At 53.7% G+C, this 27,122-nt stretch overlaps 1 protein-coding gene across 6 annotated transcripts in view; it reads right to left on the reverse strand.

The window, feature by feature from the left end:
- The window catches only part of LOC142243730 (uncharacterized), a 1,240,762-nt gene that overhangs the window by 1,173,306 nt on the left and 40,334 nt on the right, over nucleotides 1-27,122 (reverse strand). The window contains exon 1 of one of the 6 annotated variants that reach the window (XM_075315930.1): nucleotides 7,416-7,637. The exons of 4 other annotated variants lie outside the window; for them this stretch is intronic. In XM_075315930.1, coding sequence (XP_075172045.1) covers nucleotides 7,416-7,433 — 18 coding nt within the window. In that variant the 5' untranslated portion in view covers nucleotides 7,434-7,637. Of the gene's footprint in view, nucleotides 1-7,415; nucleotides 7,638-27,122 lie in introns of those variants that run through there. One more of the 6 variants, XM_075315932.1, reaches the window with a different exon arrangement.

Raw genomic sequence — 27,122 nt, forward strand, 5'->3', positions numbered from 1 at the left:
TCTATATATGAGGGTCTCTCTCTGTATACTCGGGGGTCTCTGCTCTATATATGGGGGTCTCTCTCTGTATACTCGGGGGTCTCTGCTCTATATATGGGGGTCTCTGTTCTATATATGGGGGTCTCTCTGTATACTCAGGGGTCTCTGCTCTATATATGCTGGTCTCCCTGTATACTCGGGGGTCTCTGCTCTATATATGGGGGTCTCTGTTCAATATATGCTGGTCTCTCTGTATATTTGGGGGGGTCTCTGCTCTATATATGGGGGTCTCTGTATACTCGGGGTCTCTATATATGAGGGTCTCTCTCTGTATAATTGGGGTCTCTGTATACTCGGGGGTCTCTGCCTTATATATGGGGGTCTCTCTGTATACTCGGGGGTCTCTCGCTGTATACTCAGGGGGTCTCTGCTCTATATATGGGGGTCTCTCTCTGTATATTCGGGGGGTCTCTGCTCTATATATGTGGGTCTCTCTGTATATTCGGGGTCTATCTGTATACTCGGGGGTCTCTGACCTATATATGGGGGTATCTCGCTGTATACTCAGGGGTCTCTGCTCAATATATAGGGGTCTCTCGTTGTATACTCGGGGGTCTCTCTGTATACTCGGGGGGTCTCTGCTCTATATATGGGTGTCTCTCTGTATACTCGGGGGGTCTCTGCTCTATATATGGGGGTCTCTCTGTATACTCGGGGGGTCTCTGCTCTATATATGGGGGTCTCTCGCTGTATACTCGGGGGGTCTCTGCTCTATATATGGGGGTCTCTGCTCTATATATGGGCGTCTCTCTATATATGGGGGTCTCTCTGTATACTCGGGGGGTCTCTGCTCTATATATGGGGGTCTCTCTGTATACTCAGGGGGTCTCTGTTCTATATATGGGGGTCTCTCTGTATACTCGGGGGTCTCTGCTCTATATATGGGGGTCTCCCGCTGTATACTCGGGAGTCTCTGCTCTATATATGGGGGTCTCTCTGTATACTCGGGGGTCTCTCTATATATGGGGGTCTCTCGCTGTATACTCGGGGGTCTCTGCTCTATATATGGCGGTCTCTCTGTATACTCGGGGGGTCTCTGCTCTATATATGGGGGTCTGTGCTCTATATATGAGGGTCTCTCTCTGTATACTCGGGGGTCTCTGCTCTATATATGGGGGTCTCTCGCTGTATACTCGGGAGTCTCTGCTCTATATATGGGGGTCTCTCTGTATACTCGGGGGTCTCTCTATATATGGGGGTCTCTCGCTGTATACTCGGGGGTCTCTGCTCTATATATGGCAGTCTCTCTGTATACTCGGGGGGGTCTCTGCTCTATATATGGGGGTCTGTGCTCTATATATGAGGGTCTCTCTCTGTATACTCGGGGGTCTCTGCTCTATATATGGGGGTCTCTCTCTGTATACTCGGGGGGTCTCTGCTCTATATATGGGGGTCTCTTGCTGTATACTTGGGGGTCTCTGCTCTATATATGGGGGTCTCTCGCTGTATACTCGGGGGGTCTCTGCTCTATATATGGGGATCTTTCTGTATACTCGGGGGTCTCTCTATATATGGGGGTCTCTCGCTGTATGCTCGGGAGTCTCTGCTCTATATATGGGGGTCTCTCTGTATACTCGGGGGTCTCTCTATATATGGGGGTCTCTCGCTGTATACTCGGGGGTTTCTGCTCTATGTATGGCGGTCTCTCTGTATACTCGGGGGGTCTGTGCTCTATATATGAGGGTCTCTCTCTGTATACTCGGGGGTCTCTGCTCTATATATGGGGGTCTCTCTCTGTATACTCGGGGGTCTCTGCTCTATATATGGGGGTCTCTTGCTGTATACTTGGGGGTCTCTTGCTGTATACTCGGGGGGGTCTCTGCTCTATATATGGGGGTCTCTCGCTGTATACTCAGGGGGGTCTCTGCTCTATATATGGGGATCTCTCTGTATACTCGGGGGTCTCTCTATATATGGGGGTCTCTCTGTATACTCGGGAGTCTCTGCTCTATATATGGGGGTCTCTGTTCTATATATGGGGGTCTCTCTGTATACTCAGGGGTCTCTGCTCTATATATGCTGGTCTCTCCGTATACTCGGGGGTCTCTGCTCTATATATGGGGGTCTCTCTCTGTATACTCGGGGGTCTCTGCTCTATATATGGGGGTCTCTGTTCTATATATGGGGGTCTCGCTGTATACTCGGGGTCTCTCTATATATGCTGGTCTCTCTGTATACTTGGGGGGGTCTCTGCTCTATATATGGGGGTCTCTGTATACTCGGGGTCTCTATATATGAGGGTCTCTCTCTGTATAATCGGGGTCTCTCTGTATACTCGGGGGTCTCTGCTCTATATATGGGGGTCTCTCTCTGTATATTCGGGGGGTCTCTGCTCTATATATGGGGGTCTCTCTGTATACTCGGGGTCTCTCTGTATACTCGGGGGTCTCTGCTCTATATATGGGGGTATCTCGCTGTATACTCAGGGGTCTCTGCTCAATATATGGGGGTCTCTCGCTGTATACTCGGGGGTCTCTCTGTATACTCGGGGGGTCTCTGCTCTATATATGGGTGTCTCTCTGTATACTCGGGGGGTCTCTGCTCTATATATGGGGGTCTCTCGCTGTATACTCGGGGGTCTCTGCTCTATATATGGGGGTCTCTCGCTGTATACTCGGGGGTCTCTGCTCTATATATGGGGGTCTCTGCTATATATATGGGGGTCTCTCTATATATGGGGGTCTCTCGCTGTATACTCGGGGGGCTCTGCTCTATATATGGGGGTCTCTGTATACTCAGGGGGTCTCTGCTCTATATATGGGGGTCTCTCTGTATACTCGGGGTCTCTGCTCTATATATGAGGGTCTCTCTTTGTATACTCGGGGGTCTCTGCTCTATATATGGGGGTCTCTCTGTATACTCGGGGGTCTCTCTATATATGGGGGTCTCTCGCTGTATACTCGGGGGTCTCTGCTCTATATATGGCGGTCTCTCTGTATACTCGGGGGGTCTCTGCTCTATATATGGGGGTCTGTGCTCTATATATGAGGGTCTCTCTCTGTATACTTGGGGGTCTCTGCTCTATATATGGGGGTCTCTCTCTGTATACTCGGGGGGTCTCTGCTCTATATATGGGGGTCTCTTGCTGTATACTTGGGGGTCTCTGCTCTATATATGGGGGTCTCTCACTGTATACTCAGGGGGGGTCTCTGCTCTATATATGGGGGTCTCTCGCTGTATACTCGGGGAGGTCTCTGCTCTATATATGGGGATCTCTCTGTATACTCGGGAGTCTCTCTATATATGGGGGTCTCTCTGTATACTCGGGAGTCTCTGCTCTATATATGGGGGTCTCTGCTCTATATATGGGGGTCTCTCGCTGTATACTCGGGGGGTCTCTGCTCTATATATCGGGGTCTCTCTGTATACTCGGGGGTCTCTCTATATATGGGGGTCTCTCTGTATACTCGGGGGTCTCTGCTGCATATATGGGGGTCTCTGCTCTATATATGGGGGTCTCTGCTCTATATATGGGGGTCTCTCTGTATAGTCGGGGGTCTCTGCTCTATATATGGGGGTCTCTGTATACTAGGGAGTCTCTGCTCTATATATGGGCGTCTCTCTGTATACTAGGGGGTCTCTACACTATATATGGGGGTCTCGCTGTATACTCGGGGGTCTCTGCTCTATATATGGGGGTCTCTCTATATATGGGGGTCTCTCTGTATACTCGGGGGTCTCTGCTCTATATATGGGGGTCTCTCTCTGTATAATCGGGGGTCTCTGCTCTATATATGGGGGTCTCTCTGTATACTAGGGAGTCTCTGCTCTATATATGGGCGTCTCTCTGTATACTAGGGGGTCTCTACACTATATATGGGGGTCTCGCTGTATACTCGGGGGTCTCTGCTCTATATATGGGGGTCTCTCTATATATGGGGGTCTCTCTGTATACTCGGGAGTCTCTGCTCTATATATGGGGGTCTCTCTCTGTATAATCGGGGGTCTCTGCTCTATATATGGGGGTCTCTCTCTGTATACTCGGGGGTCTCTGCTCTATATATGGGGTCTCTCTCTGTATATTCCGGGGTCTCTTCTCTATATATGGGGGTCTATCGCTGTATACTCAGGGGTCTCTTCTCTATATATGGGGGTCTCTCTCTGTGTACTCGGGGGGTCTCTCTATATATGGGGGTCTCTCTATACTCGGGGGGTCTCTGCTCTATATATGGGGGTCTCTGTATACTCGGGGGTCTCTTCTGTATATATGGGGGTCTCTCGCTGTATACTCGGGGGTCTCGTCTCTATATATGGGGGTCTCTCGCTGTATACTCGGGGGTCTCTGCTCTATATATGAGGGTCTCTCGCTGTATACTCGGGGGTCTCTATATATGGGGGTCTCTCTCTGTATACTCGGGGGGTCTCTGCTCTATATATGGGGGTCTCTTGCTGTATACTTGGGGGTCTCTGCTCTATATATGGGGGTCTCTCACTGTATACTCGGGGGGGGTCTCTGCTCTATATATGGGGGTCTCTCGCTGTATACTCGGGGAGGTCTCTGCTCTATATATGGGGATCTCTCTGTATACTCGGGGGTCTCTCTATATATGGGGGTCTCTCTGTATACTCGGGAGTCTCTGCTCTATATATGGGGGTCTCTGCTCTATATATGGGGGTCTCTCGCTGTATACTCGGGGGGTCTCTGCTCTATATATCGGGGTCTCTCTGTATACTCGGGGGTCTCTCTATATATGGAGGTCTCTCTGTATACTCGGGGGTCTCTGCTGCATATATGGGGGTCTCTGCTCTATATATGGGGGTCTCTGCTCTATATATGGGGGTCTCTCTGTATAGTCGGGGGTCTCTGCTCTATATATGGGGGTCTCTCTGTATACTAGGGAGTCTCTGCTCTATATATGGGCGTCTCTCTGTATACTCGGGGGTCTCTGCTCTATATATCGGGGTCTCTCTGTATACTCGGGGGGTCTCTGCTCTATATATGGGGGTCTCGCTGTATACTCGGGGGTCTCTGCTCTATATATGGGGGTCTCTCTATATATGGGGGTCTCTCTGTATACTCGGGGGTCTCTGCTCTATATATGGGGGTCTCTCTCTGTATAATCGGGGGTCTCTGCTCTATATATGGGGGTCTCTCTGTATACTAGGGAGTCTCTGCTCTATATATGGGCGTCTCTCTGTATACTAGGGGGTCTCTACACTATATATGGGGGTCTCGCTGTATACTCGGGGGTCTCTGCTCTATATATGGGGGTCTCTCTATATATGGGGGTCTCTCTGTATACTCGGGGGTCTCTGCTCTATATATGGGGGTCTCTCTCTGTATAATCGGGGGTCTCTGCTCTATATATGGGGGTCTCTCTCTGTATACTCGGGGGTCTCTGCTCTATATATGGGGTCTCTCTCTGTATATTCTGGGGTCTCTTCTCTATATATGGGGGTCTCTCGCTGTATACTCGGGGGTCTCTTCTCTATATATGGGGGTCTCTCTCTGTGTACTCGGGGGGTCTCTCTATATATGGGGGTCTCTCTATACTCGGGGGGTCTCTGCTCTATATATGGGGGTCTCTGTATACTCGGGGGTCTCTTCTGTATATATGGGGGTCTCTCGCTGTATACTCGGGGGTCTCGTCTCTATATATGGGGGTCTCTCGCTGTATACTCGGGGGTCTCTGCTCTATATATGAGGGTCTCTCGCTGTATACTCGGGGGTCTCTATATATGGGGGTCTCTCTCTGTATACTCGGGGGGTCTCTGCTCTATATATGGGGGTCTCTTGCTGTATACTTGGGGGTCTCTGCTCTATATATGGGGGTCTCTCACTGTATACTCGGGGGGGGTCTCTGCTCTATATATGGGGGTCTCTCGCTGTATACTCGGGGAGGTCTCTGCTCTATATATGGGGATCTCTCTGTATACTCGGGGGTCTCTCTATATATGGGGGTCTCTCTGTATACTCGGGAGTCTCTGCTCTATATATGGGGGTCTCTGCTCTATATATGGGGGTCTCTCGCTGTATACTCGGGGGGTCTCTGCTCTATATATCGGGGTCTCTCTGTATACTCGGGGGTCTCTCTATATATGGGGGTCTCTCTGTATACTCGGGGGTCTCTGCTGCATATATGGGGGTCTCTGCTCTATATATGGGGGTCTCTGCTCTATATATGGGGGTCTCTCTGTATAGTCGGGGGTCTCTGCTCTATATATGGGGGTCTCTCTGTATACTAGGGAGTCTCTGCTCTATATATGGGCGTCTCTCTGTATACTAGGGGGTCTCTACACTATATATGGGGGTCTCGCTGTATACTCGGGGGTCTCTGCTCTATATATGGGGGTCTCTCTATATATGGGGGTCTCTCTGTATACTCGGGGGTCTCTGCTCTATATATGGGGGTCTCTCTCTGTATAATCGGGGGTCTCTGCTCTATATATGGGGGTCTCTCTCTGTATACTCGGGGGTCTCTGCTCTATATATGGGGTCTCTCTCTGTATATTCCGGGGTCTCTTCTCTATATATGGGGGTCTCTCGCTGTATACTCGGGGGTCTCTTCTCTATATATGGGGGTCTCTCTCTGTGTACTCGGGGGGTCTCTCTATATATGGGGGTCTCTCTATACTCGGGGGGTCTCTGCTCTATATATGGGGGTCTCTGTATACTCGGGGGTCTCTTCTGTATATATGGGGGTCTCTCGCTGTATACTCGGGGGGTCTCTCTATATATGGGGGTCTCTCGCTGTATAGTCGGGGGGTCTCTGCTCTATATATGGGGTCTCTCTCTGTATATTCCGGGGTCTCTTCTCTATATATGGGGGTCTCTCGCTGTATACTCGGGGGTCTCTTCTCTATATATGGGGGTCTCTCTCTGTGTACTCGGGGGGTCTCTCTATATATGGGGGTCTCTCTATACTCGGGGGGTCTCTGCTCTATATATGGGGGTCTCTGTATACTCGGGGGTCTCTTCTGTATATATGGGGGTCTCTCGCTGTATACTCGGGGGTCTCGTCTCTATATATGGGGGTCTCTCTCTGTATACTCGGGGGTCTCTGCTCTATATATGGGGTCTCTCTCTGTATATTCCGGGGTCTCTTCTCTATATATGGGGGTCTCTCGCTGTATACTCGGGGGTCTCGTCTCTATATATGGGGGTCTCTCGCTGTATACTCGGGGGTCTCTGCTCTATATATGAGGGTCTCTCGCTGTATACTCGGGGGTCTCTATATATGGGGGTCTCTCGCTATATACTCGGGGGTCTGTCAGGTTGTGGGCCGCTGACGTCACCGCAGACAATTCCGTGTCGTCTTCTTTAATTCCACGTATAAGCGGCTTGTCAGTGACGTCACACAGGGGCGGGGCGAGCTGTCGCTCAGTATACCGCTGCTGAGCGCTGTACACCCGGCGCTGTCCCCTCCGGATCTTACCTGCCCCGTGGCCTCCATTCTGCCCCCTGCAGGCTCCAGTCAGCCGCACATCTCCTGTCGGCCCGGACACAGGCACGGCCGCGGTGCACTCTGGAGCTCGTAGTCCCGACGCCCCCGTATGCACAGAGCTTCCTATACTGACACTTCCGCTAGAACTACAGATCCCGAAAGACCCCGCGGCCGGACCGCCTGGTATCATGACGTCACGCGATTCCGATGCCGTCAGATGACTTGCAGCGGATCACGTGATACCGACATGCAGTATGCTGTGGAATGTTCTCTGATCACGTGACAGGAGATTCTAGGGAATGAGAGATGATGACAGCGACAAGTGCTGGGAGGTGAATTCTGACCACGCCCCCGCCACTCTCTGGCCACACCCATTTGCCATTTCTTTTTACCCTTCTAGGAGGAGTTGACACTAGTAACGTGCTTGTCCCCGGCGGCTCCGGGTGGGTGGTCCCCGGCGACTCCAGGTTGGTGGTCCCCGGCGGCTCCAAGTGGGTGGTCCCCGGCGGCTCTGGGTGGGTGGTCCTCGGCGGCTCCGGGTGAGTGGTCCCCAGCGGCTCCAGGTGGGTGGTCCCCGGCGGCTCCAGGTTGGTGGTCCCCGGCGGCTCCAAGTGGGTGGTCCCCGGCGGCTCTGGGTGGGTGGTCCTCGGCGGCTCCGGGTGAGTGGTCCCCAGCGGCTCCAGGTGGGTGGTCCCCGGCGGCTCCAGGTGGGTGGTCCCCGGCGGCTCCAGGTGGGTGGTTCCCGGCGGCTCCAGGTGGGTGGTCCCTGGTGACTCCAGGTGGGTGGTCCCCGGCGGCTCCAGGTGGGTGGTCCCCGGCGGCTCCATGTGGGTGGTCCCCGGCGGCTCCAGGTGGGTGGTCCCCGGCGGCTCCAGGTGGGTGGTCCCCGGCGGCTCCAGGTGGGTGGTCCCCGGCGGCTCCAGGTGGGTGGTTCCCGGCGGCTCCAGGTGGGTGGTCCCCGGCGGCTCCAGGTGGGTGGTCCCCGGCGGCTCCAGGTGGGTGGTCCCCGGCGGCTCCAGATGGGTGGTCCCCGGCGGCTCCAGGTGGGTGGTCCCCGGCGGCTCCAAGTGGGTGGTCCCCGGCGGCTCTGGGTGGGTGGTCCCCGGCGGCTCCGGGTGGGTGGTCCCCAGCGGCTCCAGGTGGGTGGTCCCCGGCGGCTCCAGGTGGGTGGTTCCCGGCGGCTCCAGGTGGGTGGTCCCTGGTGACTCCAGGTGGGTGGTCCCCGGCGGCTCCAGGTGGGTGGTCCCCGGCGGCTCCATGTGGGTAGTCCCCGGCGGCTCCAGGTGGGTGGTCCCCGGCGGCTCCAGGTGGGTGGTCCCCGGCGGCTCCAGGTGGGTGGTTCCCGGCGGCTCCAGGTGGGTGGTCCCCGGCGGCTCCAGGTGGGTGGTCCCCGGCGACTCCAGGTGGGTGGTCCCCGGCGGCTCCAGGTGGGTGGTCCCCGGCGGCTCCAGGTGGGTGGTCCCCGGCGGCTCCTTGTGTCTGACAGGGGGACTCAGTTGACCTCGCGCTTCTGGAGGGCGCTCTGTAAACATCTGGGAGTGTCTCTGGACTTTTCCTCGGCCTACCATCCCCAGTCTAATGGCCAAGTGGAACGTGTCAACCAGATTCTGACTTCCTTCGACACTACGTCAATGTCCATCACGACGACTGGTCCACGCTTCTCCCTTGGGCGGGGTTCTCCCATCACGTCAGTGAACCCTCCTCCACCTCTCCCTTCTATGTTGTCTATGGTCTTCAGCCTTCCGTTATCGGTATCCTCGACCTCGGAGGTCCCCGCTGCAGATGCCCTGTCCAGGGACTTCTCTACTATATGGAGTTCTGTCAGAGCCTCCCGTGAACGTGCTTCCGCCCAGGTGAAGAAACACGCGGACAAGAGGCGCCTTGCTCCTCCTCGCCTCTTTCCTGGGGATTTGGTGTGGCTTGCCTACAAGTACGTCCGGTTGAAGATTCCCTCGTACAGTTGGGTCCGCGGTACATCGGTCCTTTCAAAGTCATCAGACAGATCAACGAGGTCTCGTACAAACTGAAGCTCCCGGTCACGGTGCGGACCCCTAACTACTTCCATGCCTCCTTACTCAAGCCGGTTGTCCTTGGTCCCTTCTCCTCTGATGCCGGTACTCCTCCTCCTCCCATTGCTGATGACGATGTGTACGCGGTAAGAGATATAGTGGCCATGAAGACCATGCGGGGTAAGCAGTTCTTCCTTGTTGATTGGGAGGGCTACGGTCCCGAAGACCGGTCCTGAGAACCCCGGGAGAACGCTGGCACTCCTCTGATACGCGACTTCTTGTCCCGGTTGCGGGAAGGGGGGCGTGAGGGAGGGGGTACTGTCACGCTTCCCGGTCCCCGGCACCGCCTGCCACTCACCGCTCCGGTCCTTCTACAGGCCTCATCGCTGTCCCCTCCTTTCTATGGCCGCTTTCCCTTCCATAGTGTCCTCATGTTCCTTCCGCTGTATTTTGGGCTGATATGTTGCATATCACCATAGTACGACCATTCTACAATATATGGGGATATTTAGCCTTTGCAGCCTCTATTATTGCATTGTTTTATCGCACAATCCTTGAGAAAGGCTGAGGTTTAAGCCGAAACGTCGGACACGATCTGCAATTTTTCTTTTTAATCACAAAACTCAAAGCTCTCTAGAAAATGACGTCTCTTCTTTCTTTTCTGTTTGAGTCTCGAAGCAATTACTACTATAAGCTCCCAGCATTGGGCTTCAGAGCACCATATTACCGACCTTGTGAGCCAGTCATATCCTACCACTGATTATCCGCAGCCTCAGCCGCAGCCTCGCAATGAGTCCCTTCCTCAACATTTTCCTCAGCCTCATACTGATGTGTCGCCCCTGAGGCTTCAGTCACCACAGGGTATTGCATCTGATTTAAGGTGCAGCACTCATGCCAGGTAAGGAAGAGGTTAACCACTGGTGTTCATCACTTACATCACACACAGCGTAGCAGCCAGCTACTGGAACTGGGCTAGAGGTGGTCACCATAGCAACGGGACTTCCCAGCCCTAGTGAGTCATCAGGAAGGTGGGGGCAGCATGAGGGAAGTTAGAAAACACACAGACTTTTACCTCAGAATAGTCTGGGACACAAAACAACACGGTCACTAAGGAGGGTGCTTCAGAGCTTCCTTAGGACCAGCCCAACTAGAGGAAGAGTACAGTCACTGAGGGGAGAGCTTAGTTGCTCCCTCGGGACTGGCGCAGTTCAGGGTACAGAGCCCTAGGGTGGCAAATATTTCAAGTTGCGTCACCAGAATCCAACGGACAGGGCAGTATAGAGCCCGGAGTCATGATCACAGCTACCTGCGGGAACTTTAACACCGAACAGGGGTCCCCACGCACTTCAGGTCACAGGGATCCAAAAAGGAAGTGCAAGAAGGAAGGGCCCACAATCCACCACACCGGCGGTGACCTCCGAATTATCCGGTAACAGCTGAGGCCCATCACGGCAGAGACTATGTATTACTATACACGGGGACTCAGTGGAGGTTACTACTGTACACGGGGACTCAGTGGAGGTTATTACTGTACACGGGGACTCGAGGGAGGTTATTACTGTACACGGGGACTCGGGGGAGGTTATTACTGTACACGGGGACTCGGGGGAGGTTATTACTATACACGGGGACTCGGAGGTTATTACTGTACACGGGGACTCGGGGGAGGTTATTACTGTACACGGGGACTCGGGGGAGGTTATTACTGTACACGGGGACTCGGGGGAGGTTATTACTATACACGGGGACTCGGGGGAGGTTATTACTATACACGGGGACTCGGGGGTTATTACTGTACACGGGGACTCGGTGGAGGTTATTACTGTACACGGGGACTCGGGGGAGGTTATTACTGTACACGGGGACTCGGGGGAGGTTATTACTGTACACAGGGATTCGGGGGAGGTTATTACTGTACACGGGGACTCGGGGGAGGTTATTACTGTACACGGGGACTCGGTGGAGGTTATTACTGTACACGGGGACTCAGTGGAGGTTATTACTGTACACGGGGACTCGGGGGAGGATATTACTGTACACGGGGACTCGGAGGAGGTTATTACTGTACACGGGGACTCGGGGGAGGATATTACTGTACACGGGGACTCAGTGGAGGTTATTACTGTACACGGGGACTCGGGGGAGGTTATTACTGTACACGGGGACTCGGAGGAGGTTATTACTGTACACGGGGACTCGGTGGAGGTTATTACTGTACACGGGGACTCGGTGGAGGTTATTACTGTACACGGGGACTCAGTGGAGGTTATTACTGTACACGAGGACTCAGTGGAGGTTATTACTGTACACGAGGACTCGGGGGAGGTTATTACTGTACACGGGGACTCGGGGGAGGTTATTACTATACACGGGGACTCAGTGGAGGTTATTACTATACACGGGGACTCGGGGGAGGATAGTACTGTCCACGGGGACTCGGGGGAGGTTATTACTGTATACGGGGACTCAGTGGAGGTTATTACTGTACACGGGGACTCAGTGGAGGTTATTACTGTACACGGGGACTCAGAGGAGGTTATTACTGTACACGGGGACTCGGGGGAGGTTATTACTGTACACGGGGGACTCAGTGGAGGTTATTACTGTACACGGGGACTCGAGGGTTATTACTGTACACGGGGACTCGGGGGAGGTTATTACTGTACACGGGGACTCGGTGGAGGTTATTACTGTACACGGGGACTCGGGGGAGGTTATTACTGTACACGAGGACTCAGTGGAGGTTATTACTGTACACGGGGACTCAGTGGAGGTTATTCCTGTACACGGGGACTCAGTGGAGGTTATTACTGTACACGGGGACTCGAGGGTTATTACTGTACACGGGGACTCGGGGGAGGTTATTACTGTACACGGGGACTCGGTGGAGGTTATTACTGTACACGGGGACTCGAGGGTTATTACTGTACACGGGGACTCGGGGGAGGTTATTACTGTACACGGGGACTCGGTGGAGGTTATTACTGTACACGGGGACTCGGGGGAGGTTATTACTGTACACGGGGACTCGGGGGAGGTTATTACTGTACACGGGGACTCGGGGGAGGTTATTACTATACACGGGGACTCGGGGGAGGTTATTACTGTACACGGGGACTCGGGGGAGGTTATTACTGTACACGGGGACTCGGTGGAGGTTATTACTGTACACGGGGACTCGGGGGAGGTTATTACTGTACACGGGGACTCGGTGGAGGTTATTACTGTACACGGGGACTCAGTGGAGGTTATTCCTGTACACAGGGACTCAGTGGAGGTTATTACTATACACGAGGACTCGGGGGAGGTTATTATTATACACGGGGACTCGGGGGAGGATATTACTGTACACGGGGACTCGGGGGAGGATATTACTGTAGACGGGGGACTCAGTGGAGGTTATTACTGTACACGGGACTCGGTGGAGGTTATTACTGTACACGGGACTCGGGGGAGGTTATTACTGTACACGGGACTCAGTGGAGGTTATTACTGTACACGAGACTCGGGGTAGGTTATTACTGTACACGGGACTCGGGGGAGGTTATTACTGTACACGGGGACTCAGTGGAGGTTATTACTGTACACGGGACTCGGGGGAGGTTATTACTGTACACGAGGACTCAGTGGAGGTTATTACTGTACACGGGGACTCGGTGGAGGTTATTACTGTACACGGGGACTCGGAGGAGGTTATTACTGTACACGGGGACTCGGAGGAGGTTATTACTGTACACGGGGACTCGGGGGAGGTTATTACTGTACACGGGGACTCGGGGGAGGTTATTACTGTACACGGGGACTCGGTGGAGGTTATTACTGTACACGGGGACTCAGTGGAGGTTATTACTGTACACGAGGACTCAGTGGAGGTTATTACTGTACACGAGGACTCAGTGGAGGTTATTACTGTACACGGGGACTCAGTGGAGGTTATTACTGTACACGGGACTCGGGGGAGGTTATTACTGTACACGGGACTCAGTGGAGGTTATTACTGTACACGGGACTCGGGGGAGGTTATTACTGTACACGGGACTCGGGGGAGGTTATTACTGTACACGAGGACTCAGTGGAGGTTATTACTATACACGGGGACTCGGGGGAGGTTATTACTGTACACGGGGACCCGGGGGAGGTTATTACTGTACACGGGGACTCGGGGGTTATTACTGTACACGGGGACTCAGTGGAGGTTATTACTGTACACGGGGACCCTGGGGAGGTTATTACTGTACACGGGGACTCGGTGGAGGTTATTACTGTACACGGGGACTCGGGGGAGGTTATTACTGTACACGGGGACTCAGTGGAGGTTATTACTGTACACAGGGGACTCGGGGGAGGTTATTACTGTACACGGGGACTCAGTGGAGGTTATTCCTGTACACAGGGACTCGGGGGAGGTTATTACTATACACGGGGACTCGGGGGAGGTTATTACTATACACGGGGACTCAGTGGAGGTTATTACTGTACACGGGGACTCGGTGGAGGTTATTACTGTACACGGGGACTCGGGGGAGGTTATTACTGTACACGGGGACTCAGTGGAGGTTATTACTGTACACGGGGACTCAGTGGAGGTTATTCCTGTACACGGGGACTCGGGGGAGGTTATTATTATACACGGGGACTCGGGGGAGGTTATTACTATACACGGGGACTCGGGGGAGGTTATTACTGTACACGGGGACTCGGGGGAGGTTATTACTGTACACGGGGACTCGGGGGAGGTTATTACTATACACGGGGACTCGGTGGAGGTTATTACTATACACGGGGACTCGGTGGAGGTTATTACTATACACAGGGACTCGGTGGAGGTTATTACTGTACACGGGGACTCGGGGGAGGTTATTACTGTACACGGGGACTCGGGGGAGGTTATTACTGTACACGGGGACTCGGGGGAGGTTATTACTGTACACGGGGACTCGGGGGAGGTTATTACTGTACACGGGGACTCAGTGGAGGTTATTACTGTACACGGGGACTCGGGGGAGGTTATTACTGTACACGGGGACTCTGGGGAGGATATTACTGTACACGGGGACTCGGGGGAGGTTATTACTGTACACGGGGACTCGGGGGAGGTTATTACTATACACGGGGACTCAGTGGAGGTTATTACTGTACACGGGGACTCGGGGGAGGATATTACTGTACACGGGGACTCAGTGGAGGTTATTACTGTACACGGGGACTCAGTGGAGGTTATTACTGTACACGGGGACTCGGTGGAGGTTATTACTGTACACGGGGACTCAGTGGAGGTTATTACTGTACACGGGGACTCGGGGGAGGATATTACTGTACAAGGGGACTCGGGGGAGGTTATTACTGTACACGGGGACTCAGTGGAGGTTATTACTGTACACGGGGACTCGGGGGAGGATATTACTATACACGGGGACTCGGGGGAGGTTATTACTGTACACGGGGACTCGGGGGAGGATATTACTGTACACGGGGACTCGGGGGAGGTTATTACTGTACACGGGGACTCGGGGGAGGTTATTACTGTACACGGGGACTCGGGGGAGGATATTACTGTACACGGGGACTCGGGGGAGGATATTACTATACACGGGGACTCGGGGGAGGTTATTACTGTACACGGGGACTCGGGGGAGGATATTACTGTACACGGGGACTCGGGGGAGGTTATTACTGTACACGGGGACTCGGGGGAGGATAGTACTGTACACGGGGACTCGGGGGAGGTTATTACTGTATACGGGGACTCAGTGGAGGTTATTACTGTACACGGGGACTCAGTGGAGGTTATTACTGTACACGGGGACTCAGTGGAGGTTATTACTGTACACGGGGACTCGGGGGAGGTTATTACTGTACACGGGGGACTCAGTGGAGGTTATTACTGTACACGGGGACTCGAGGGTTATTACTGTATACGGGGACTCGGGGGAGGTTATTACTGTACACGGGGACTCGGTGGAGGTTATTACTGTACACGGGGACTCGGGGGAGGTTATTACTGTACACGAGGACTCAGTGGAGGTTATTACTGTACACGGGGACTCAGTGGAGGTTATTCCTGTACACGGGGACTCAGTGGAGGTTATTACTGTACACGGGGACTCGAGGGTTATTACTGTACACGGGGACTCGGGGGAGGTTATTACTGTACACGGGGACTCGGTGGAGGTTATTACTGTACACGGGGACTCGAGGGTTATTACTGTACACGGGGACTCGGGGGAGGTTATTACTGTACACGGGGACTCGGTGGAGGTTATTACTGTACACGGGGACTCGGGGGAGGTTATTACTGTACACGGGGACTCGGGGGAGGTTATTACTGTACACGGGGACTCGGGGGAGGTTATTACTATACACGGGGACTCGGGGGAGGTTATTACTGTACACGGGGACTCGGTGGAGGTTATTACTGTACACGGGGACTCGGGGGAGGTTATTACTGTACACGGGGACTCGGTGGAGGTTATTACTGTACACGGGGACTCAGTGGAGGTTATTCCTGTACACGGGGACTCAGTGGAGGTTATTACTATACACGAGGACTCGGGGGAGGTTATTATTATACACGGGGACTCGGGGGAGGATATTACTGTACACGGGGGCTCGGGGGAGGATATTACTGTACACGGGGGACTCAGTGGAGGTTATTACTGTACACGGGACTCGGTGGAGGTTATTACTGTACACGGGACTCGGGGGAGGTTATTACTGTACACGGGACTCAGTGGAGGTTATTACTGTACACGGGACTCGGGGTAGGTTATTACTGTACACGAGGACTCAGTGGAGGTTATTACTGTACACGGGACTCGGGGGAGGTTATTACTGTACACGGGTACTCAGTGGAGGTTATTACTGTACACGGGACTCGGGGGAGGTTATTACTGTACACGAGGACTCAGTGGAGGTTATTACTGTACACGGGGACTCAGTGGAGGTTATTACTGTACACGGGACTCGGGGGAGGTTATTACTGTACACGGGGACTCAGTGGAGGTTATTACTGTACACGGGACTCGGGGGAGGTTATTACTGTACACAAGGACTCAGTGGAGGTTATTACTGTACACGGGGACTCAGTGGAGGTTATTACTGTACACGGGACTCGGGGGAGGTTATTACTGTACACGGGACTCAGTGGAGGTTATTACTGTACACGGGACTCGGGGGAGGTTATTACTGTACACGGGACTCGGGGGAGGTTATTACTGTACACGAGGACTCAGTGGAGGTTATTACTGTACACGGGGACTCTGTGGAGGTTATTACTGTACACGGGGACCCGGGGGAGGTTATTACTGTACACGGGGACTCGGGGGTTATTACTGTACACGGGGACTCAGTGGAGGTTATTACTGTACACGGGGACCCTGGGGAGGTTATTACTGTACACGGGGACTCGGGGGAGGTTATTACTGTACACGGGGACTCGGTGGAGGTTATTACTGTACACGGGGACTCGGGGGAGGTTATTACTGTACACGGGGACTCAGTGGAGGTTATTACTGTACACAGGGGACTCGGGGGAGGTTATTACTGTACACGGGGACTCGGTGGAGGTTATTACTGTACACGGGGACTCGGGGGAGGTTATTACTGTACACGGGGACTCAGTGGAGGTTATTCCTGTACACAGGGACTCGGGGGAGGTTATTACTATACACGGGGACTCGGGGGAGGTTATTACTATACATGGGGACTCAGTGGAGGTTATTACTGTACACGGGGACTCGGTGGAGGTTATTACTGTACACGGGGACTCGGGGGAGGTTATTACTGTACACGGGGACTCAGTGGAGGTTATTACTGTACACGGGGACTCAGTGGAGGTTATTCCTGTACACGGGGACTCGGGGGAGGTTATTATTATACACGGGGACTCGGGGGAGGTTATTACTATACACGGGGACTCAGGGGAGGTTATTACTGTACACGGGGACTCGGGGGAGGTTATTACTGTACACGGGGACTCGGGGGAGGTTATTACTATACACGGGGACTCGGTGGAGGTTATTACTATACACGGGGACTCGGTGGAGGTTATTACTATACACAGGGACTCGGTGGAGGTTATTACTGTACACGGGGACTCGGTGGAGGTTATTACTGTACACGGGGACTCGGTGGAGGTTATTACTGTACACGGGGACTCGGTGGAGGTTATTACTATACACGGGGACTCGGGGGTGGTTATTACTGTACACGGGGACTCGGGGGAGGTTATTAGTGTACACGGGGACTCGGGGGAGGTTATTACTGTACACGGGGACTCGGGGGAGGTTATTACTGTACACGGGGACTCGGGGGAGGTTATTAATGTACACGGGGACTCGGGGGAGGTTATTACTGTACACGGGGACTCGGGGGAGGTTATTACTGTACACGGGGGACTCGGGGGAGGTTATTACTATACTCGGGGACTCGGTGGAGGTTATTACTGTACACGGGGGACTCGGGGGAGGTTAGTACTATACACGAGGACTCGGGGGAGGTTATTACTGTACACGGGGACTCGGTGGAGCTTATTACTATACACGGGGACTCGGGGGAGGTTATTACTGTACACGGGGACTCGGGGGAGGTTATTACTATACACGGGGACTCGGTGGAGGTTATTACTATACACGGGGACTCGGTGGAGGTTATTACTATACACGGGGACTCGGTGGAGGTTATTACTATACACGGGGACTCGGGGGAGGTTATTACTGTACACGGGGACTCGGGGGAGGTTATTACTGTACACGGGGACCCGGGGGAGGTTATTACTGTACACGGGGACTCGGGGGTTATTACTGTACACGGGGACTCAGTGGAGGTTATTACTGTACACAGGGGACTCGGGGGAGGTTATTACTGTACACGGGGACTCAGTGGAGGTTATTACTGTACACGGGGACTCGGGGGAGGTTATTACTGTACACGGGGACTCGGGGGAGGTTATTACTGTACACGGGGACTCGGTGGAGGTTATTACTATACACGGGGACTCGGTGGAGGTTATTACTATACACGGGGACTCGGTGGAGGTTATTACTGTACACGGGGACCCGGGGGAGGTTATTACTGTACACGGGGACTCGGGGGTTATTACTGTACACGGGGACTCAGTGGAGGTTATTACTGTACACGGCGACCCTGGGGAGGTTATTACTGTACACGGGGACTCGGGGGAGGTTATTACTGTACACAGGGGACTCGGGGGAGATTATTACTGTACACGGGGACTCAGTGGAGGTTATTACTGTACACGGGGACTCAGTGGAGGTTATTACTGTACACAGGGGACTCGGGGGAGGTTATTACTGTACACGGGGACTCAGTGGAGGTTATTCCTGTACACAGGGGACTCGGGGGAGGTTATTACTGTACACGGGGACTCGGTGGAGGTTATTCCTGTACACGGGGACTCGGGGGAGGATATTACTGTACACGGGGACTCGGGGGAGGTTATTACTGTATACGGGGACTCAGTGGAGGTTATTACTGTACACGGGGACTCAGTGGAGGTTATTACTGTACACGGGGACTCGGTGGAGGTTATTACTGTACACGGGGACTCAGTGGAGGTTATTACTGTACACGGGGACTCGGGGGAGGATATTACTGTACACGGGGACTCGGGGGAGGTTATTACTGTACACGGGGACTCAGTGGAGGTTATTACTGTACACGGGGACTCGGGGGAGGATATTACTATACACGGGGACTCGGGGGAGGTTATTACTGTACACGGGGACTCGGGGGAGGATATTACTGTACACGGGGACTCGGGGGAGGTTATTACTGTACACGGGGACTCGGGGGAGGTTATTACTGTACACGGGGACTCGGGGGAGGATATTACTGTACACGGGGACTCGAGGGAGGATATTACTATACACGGGGACTCGGGGGAGGTTATTACTGTACACGGGGACTCGGGGGAGGATATTACTGTACACGGGGACTCGGGGGAGGTTATTACTGTACACGGGGACTCGGGGGAGGTTATTACTATACACGGGGACTCAGTGGAGGTTATTACTGTACACGGGGACTCGGGGGAGGATAGTACTGTACACGGGGACTCGGGGGAGGTTATTACTGTATACGGGGACTCAGTGGAGGTTATTACTATACACGGGGACTCGGGGGAGGTTATTACTGTACACGGGGACTCAGTGGAGGTTATTACTGTACACGGGGACTCAGTGGAGGTTATTACTGTACACGGGGACTCGGGGGAGGTTATTACTGTACACGGGGGACTCAGTGAAGGTTATTACTGTACACGGGGACTCGAGGGTTATTACTGTACACGGGGACTCGGGGGAGGTTATTACTGTACACGGGGACTCGGTGGAGGTTATTACTGTACACGGGGACTCGGGGGAGGTTATTCCTGTACACGGGGACTCAGTGGAGGTTATTACTGTACACGGGGACTCGAGGGTTATTACTGTACACGGGGACTCGGGGGAGGTTATTACTGTACACGGGGACTCGGTGGAGGTTATTACTGTACACGGGGACTCGAGGGTTATTACTGTACACGGGGACTCGGGGGAGGTTATTACTGTACACGGGGACTCGGTGGAGGTTATTACTGTACACGGGGACTCGGGGGAGGTTATTACTGTACACGGGGACTCGGTGGAGGTTATTACTGTACACGGGGACTCAGTGGAGGTTATTCCTGTACACGGGGACTCCGTGGAGGTTATTACTATACACGAGGACTCGGGGGAGGTTATTATTATACACGGGGACTCGGGGGAGGATATTACTGTACACGGGGACTCGGGGGAGGATATTACTGTACACGGGGGACTCAGTGGAGGTTATTACTGTACACGGGACTCGGGGGAGGTTATTACTGTACACGGGGACTCGGGGGAGGTTATTACTGTACACGGGACTCGGGGGAGGTTATTACTGTACACAGGACTCAGTGGAGGTTATTACTGTACACGGGACTCGGGGTAGGTTATTACTGTACACGGGGACTCGGGGGAGGTTATTACTATACACGAGGACTCAGTGGAGGTTATTACTGTACACGGGACTCGGGGGAGGTTATTACTGTGCACGGGGACTCAGTGGAGGTTATTACTGTACACGGGACTCGGGGGAGGTTATTACTGTACACGAGGACTCAGTGGAGGTTATTACTGTACACGGGGACTCAGTGGAGGTTATTACTGTACACGGGACTCGGGGGAGGTTATTACTGTACACGGGGACTCAGTGGAGGTTATTACTGTACACGGGACTCGGGGGAGGTTATTACTGTACACAAGGACTCAGTGGAGGTTATTACTGTACACGGGGACTCAGTGGAGGTTATTACTGTACACGGGACTCGGGGGAGGTTATTACTGTACACGGGACTCAGTGGAGGTTATTACTGTACACGGGACTCGGGGGAGGTTATTACTGTACACGAGGACTCAGTGGAGGTTATTACTGTACACGGGGACTCGGTGGAGGTTATTACTGTACACGGGGACCCGGGGGAGGTTATTACTGTACACGGGGACTCGGGGGTTATTACTGTACACGGGGACTCAGTGGAGGTTATTACTGTACAAGGGGACCCTGGGGAGGTTATTACTGTACACGGGGACTCGGTGGAGGTTATTACTGTACACGGGGACTCGGGGGAGGTTATTACTGTACACGGGGACTCAGTGGAGGTTATTACTGTACACAGGGGACTCGGGGGAGGTTATTACTGTACACGGGGACTCAGTGGAGGTTATTCCTGTACACAGGGACTCGGGGGAGGTTATTACTATACACGGGGACTCGGGGGAGGTTATTACTATACACGGGGACTCAGTGGAGGTTATTACTGTACACGGGGACTCGGTGGAGGTTATTACTGTACACGGGGACTCGGGGGAGGTTATTACTGTACACGGGGACTCAGTGGAGGTTATTACTGTACACGGGGACTCAGTGGAGGTTATTCCTGTACACGGGGACTCGGGGGAGGTTATTATTATACACGGGGACTCGGGGGAGGTTATTACTATACACGGGGACTCAGGGGAGGTTATTACTGTACACGGGGACTCGGGGGAGGTTATTACTGTACACGGGGACTCGGGGGAGGTTATTACTATACACGGGGACTCGGTGGAGGTTATTACTATACACGGGGACTCGGTGGAGGTTATTACTATACACAGGGACTCGATGGAGGTTATTACTGTACACGGGGACTCGGTGGAGGTTATTACTGTACACGGGGACTCGGGGGAGGTTATTACTGTACACGGGGACTCGGGGGTGGTTATTACTGTACACGGGGACTCGGGGGAGGTTATTAGTGTACACGGGGACTCGGGGGAGGTTATTACTGTACACGGGGACTCGGGGGAGGTTATTACTGTACACGGGGACTCGGGGGAGGTTATTAATGTACACGGGGACTCGGGGGAGGTTATTACTGTACACGGGGACTCGGGGGAGGTTATTACTGTACACGGGGGACTCGGGGGAGGTTATTACTATACTCGGGGACTCGGTGGAGGTTATTACTGTACACGGGGGACTCGGGGGAGGTTAGTACTATACACGGGGACTCGGGGGAGGTTATTACTGTACACGGGGACTCGGTGGAGCTTATTACTATACACGGGGACTCGGGGGAGGTTATTACTGTACACGGGGACTCGGGGGAGGTTATTACTATACACGGGGACTCGGGGGAGGTTATTACTGTACACGGGGACTCGGTGGAGGTTATTACTATACACGGGGACTCGGTGGAGGTTATTACTATACACGGGGACTCGGTGGAGGTTATTACTGTACACGGGGACCCGGGGGAGGTTATTACTGTACACGGGGACTCGGGGGTTATTACTGTACACGGGGACTCAGTGGAGGTTATTACTGTACACGGGGACTCGGTGGAGGTTATGTGAGGTAGCGCGGTCGGCTGCGCAGCAGAAGACACGAGATCCAGGCATCAAGGTTCACAGCACACGGTGTTTAATTTCCAAACAAAAAATCCACAGCCATATACATGTCCCTCCAGCAGAGAACACAAGAGTTGTGATCACTCCCTCACACCCGGCACACCTGCCCCTCGTTCCTGTTTCCATTTAACCCTTCCTTCAGCCTGTAGGGAAACAGCATTAACCCTAGAGTGGATTTACTTTCTATCATGGAGTGAGCACAACCGGGGCGAGACATACCGGCCGTCATAGATAACCCCGGTCACAGTCTCACAGTTATTACTGTACACGGGGACTCGGGGGAGGTTATTACTATACACGGGGACTCGGGGGAGGTTATTACTGTACACGGGGACTCGGTGGGGGTTATTACTGTACACGGGGACTCGGGGGAGGTTATTACTATACACGGGGACTCGGGGGAGGTTATTACTATACACGGGGACTCGGGGGAGGTTATTACTGTACACGGGGGACTCGGGGGAGGTTATTACTGTACACGGGGACTCGGGGGAGGTTATTACTATACACGGGGACTCGGTGGAGGTTATTACTATACACGGGGACTCGGGGGAGGATATTACTGTACACGGGGACTCGGCGGAGGTTATTACTATACACGGGGACTCGGGGGAGGTTATTACTGTACACGGGGGACTCGGGGGAGGTTATTACTGTACACGGGGACTCGGGGGAGGTTATTACTATACACGGGGACTCGGTGGAGGTTATTACTATACACGGGATGGGCTCGACCGTCTCAGCCTCTCCTGCCAATACCTCTAGGGGCGACCTATCGGGTTCACATTCTGTCCCTATCATGGGGACCCCTACGGCAGGTGTCCCGGATTCAGGATTGTAGGGCTCAGGCCCCGGACTGACCAATATCGGAGGGGACCTAGGGGTTCCCTTCCATAAAGTCCAAAAATAGGGCAGATCCCGTCCTAGGATCACGTCATAAGGAAGAGTGTTAAGCAGTCCCACCTCATGTTGCACCTGACCGCAAGGTGCTGTGATGGTGACAATCCCCGTGGGATAGTCTCGGCGGTCCCCATGTATGCAAACCACCCCCACGGTACGTCCTGTGGCCTTTACTTTAGCCCTCAAGGTGGATCGCACAAGGGTCACTAAGCTTCCGGAATCCAACAATCCTGTAACCGGACATCCATTCACCTGTATTTGGCACAAGTGGGGCTCAGTCTCTGGGGGAACCAGGTCAGCGGTACACACCACCTGAGCATACATTGAACCCCGCCGGGTAACTCCACAATCCATGGGCTCCGTGGTCAGGGGACACTGGGCTTCCATATGTCCCACCCGCTGGCACCGCCAACATCTAATAGGGAAGGAAACCCCCTTGACAAGTTGTCGTTTAGGGTACATGGCCTTCCGGACCTCAGGAACGGCGGGCGCGGCCTCAGCCGGGATGGTAGCGGACTCCTGTACCGGTGTCGGTGGTGGGTCCTTGGCCCTAGGCTTGGAGGGGCCGGACCGACGGGCGGTACGCAAAGTCTCAGTGTCCCGTATCAAGTCCTGCGTAGCCACATGCCGCTCTACCAGGGACACTAATTGGTCCAGGGTACTCGGGTCACCCTGTCCTACCCACCGTTGAACGGTGACGGGTAAAGTGCGCACAAAACGATCCACTACTACCCTTTCCACCATTTGCGCCGGGCTCAGAGTGTCAGGCTGCAACCACTTTTTTACAAGATGTAATAAGTCATAGGCCTGGGAGCGTACGGGTTTGGCTTCCTCATAGAACCACTGATCAACCCGCTGAGCCCGTACATAGGTATTCACCCCCAACCGAGCCAGTATTTCGGCTTTCAGGGTCACATAGTCAATGGCGTCCTCGGTACCGAGGTCCAGGTACGCTTTTTGGGGTTCCCCGGTCAGATAGGGCGACAATACCTCAGCCCACTGGGGGGTCGGCAGCTTTTCCCGCTCGGCCACCCGCTCAAACACTGCCAGGAACGCTTCCACATCATCCCCCGGGGTCATCTTTTGCAACGCTTGTCTCACCGCTTTCCGGACGCTGCTGTCGTCACCCGGTCCCGGGGTTGTTGCTGCCGGTCCGGCACGGATTGACTTGGCCAGGAGAACCATCTGTTCTTGGTGCCTTTTTTCCTGCAATTTCAAGGATTGCTGGTGCTGTTGCTGCTGTTGCTCCAACGTCTGGAGCAGGTGGGTATTCACCTGTTGTTGCTGTGCATTAGCCTCTTGTTGTTGTGCATTAGCCTGAGCCAAATGCCTTAGTATGTCCTCCATGGCGTCGCTGGGTTTGGGCCGTAGTATAGCTGCTTGAATCCAGGACATGTGCTACCGGATCACCAGAAAAGGAAGTTACACCTCACCGGGCTGGCATGCCCGCATTCTCCACCATATGTGAGGTAGCGCGGTCGGCTGCGCAGCAGAAGACACGAGATCCAGGCATCAAGGTTCACAGCACACGGTGTTTAATTTCCAAACAAAAAATCCACAGCCATATACATGTCCCTCCAGCAGAGAACACAAGAGTTGTGATCACTCCCTCACACCCGGCACACCTGCCCCTCGTTCCTGTTTCCATTTAACCCTTCCTTCAGCCTGTAGGGAAACAGCATTAACCCTAGAGTGGATTTACTTTCTATCATGGAGTGAGCACAACCGGGGCGAGACATACCGGCCGTCATAGATAACCCCGGTCACAGTCTCACAGTTATTACTGTACACGGGGACTCGGGGGAGGTTATTACTATACACGGGGACTCGGGGGAGGTTATTACTGTACACGGGGACTCGGTGGAGGTTATTACTGTACACGGGGACTCGGGGGAGGTTATTACTATACACGGGGACCCTGGGGAGGTTATTACTGTACACGGGGACTCAGTGGAGGTTATTACTGTACACAGGGGACTCGGGGGAGGTTATTACTGTACACGGGGACTCAGTGGAGGTTATTACTGTACACGGGGACTCGGGGGAGGTTATTACTATACACGGGGACTCGGGGGAGGTTATTACTGTACACGGGGACTCGGTGGAGGTTATTACTATACACGGGGACTCGGTGGAGGTTATTACTATACACGGGGACTCGGTGGAGGTTATTACTGTACACGGGGACCCGGGGGAGGTTATTACTGTACACGGGGACTCGGGGGTTATTACTGTACACGGGGACTCGGTGGAGGTTATTACTATACACGGGGACTCGGTGGAGGTTATTACTGTACACAGGGGACTCGGGGGAGGTTATTACTGTACACGGGGACTCAGTGGAGGTTATTACTGTACACGGGGGACTCGGGGGAGGTTATTACTGTACACGGGGACTCAGTGGAGGTTATTACTGTACACGGGGACTCGGGGGAGGTTATTACTATACACGGGGACTCGGGGGAGGTTATTACTGTACACAGGGGACTCGGGGGAGGTTATTACTGTACACGGGGACTCAGTGGAGGTTATTACTGTACACGGGGACTCGGGGGAGGTTATTACTATACACGGGGACTCGGGGGAGGTTATTACTGTACACGGGGACTCGGTGGAGGTTATTACTATACACGGGGACTCGGTGGAGGTTATTACTATACACGGGGACTCGGTGGAGGTTATTACTGTACACGGGGACCCGGGGGAGGTTATTACTGTACACGGGGACTCGGGGGTTATTACTGTACACGGGGACTCAGTGGAGGTTATTACTGTACACGGCGACCCTGGGGAGGTTATTACTGTACACGGGGACTCAGTGGAGGTTATTACTGTACACAGGGGACTCGGGGGAGGTTATTACTGTACACGGGGACTCAGTGGAGGTTATTCCTGTACACAGGGGACTCGGGGGAGGTTATTACTGTACACGGGGACTCGGTGGAGGTTATTCCTGTACACGGGGACTCGGGGGAGGTTATTACTGTACACGGGGACTTGGGGGAGGTTATTACTGTACACGGGGACTCGGGGGAGGTTATTACTGTACACGGGGACTCAGTGGAGGTTATTACTGTACACGGGGATTCGGGGGAGGTTATTACTATACACGGGGACTCGGTGGAGGTTGTTAATGTACACGGGGACTCAGTGGAGGTTGTTACTGTACACGGGGAGTCAGTGGAGGTTGTTAATATACACGGGGACTCGGGGGAGGTTATTACTGTACACGGGGACTCAGTGGACGTTGTTACTGTACACGGGGACTCGGGGGAGGTTATTACTGTACACGGGGACTCGGGGGTTATTACTGTACACGGGGACTCAGTGGATGTTATTACTGTACACGGGGACTCGGTAGAGGTTATTACTATACACGAGGACTCGGGGGAAGTTATTACTGTACACGGGGACTCGGGGGAGGTTATTACTGTACACGGGGGACTCGGTGGAGGTTACTACTATACACGGGGACTCGGTGGAGGTTATTACTATACACGGGGACTCGGTGGAGGTTATTACTGTAAACGGGGACTCGGAAGAGGTTATTACTGTACACGGGGACTCGGTGGAGGTTATTACTGTACACGGGGACTTGGAGGTTATTACTGTACACGGGGACTCGGGGGAGGTTATTACTGTACACGAGGACTCGGGGGAGGTTATTACTGTACACGAGGACTCGGGGGAGGTTATTACTATACACGGGGACTCGGTGGAGGTTATTACTGTAAACGGGGACTCGGAAGAGGTTATTACTGTACACGGGGACTCGGTGGAGGTTATTACTGTACACGGGGACTTGGAGGTTA

Source organism: Anomaloglossus baeobatrachus, chromosome 6 (genome assembly GCF_048569485.1).
Source record: "Anomaloglossus baeobatrachus isolate aAnoBae1 chromosome 6, aAnoBae1.hap1, whole genome shotgun sequence".
Lineage (NCBI taxonomy): Eukaryota > Metazoa > Chordata > Amphibia > Anura > Aromobatidae > Anomaloglossus > Anomaloglossus baeobatrachus.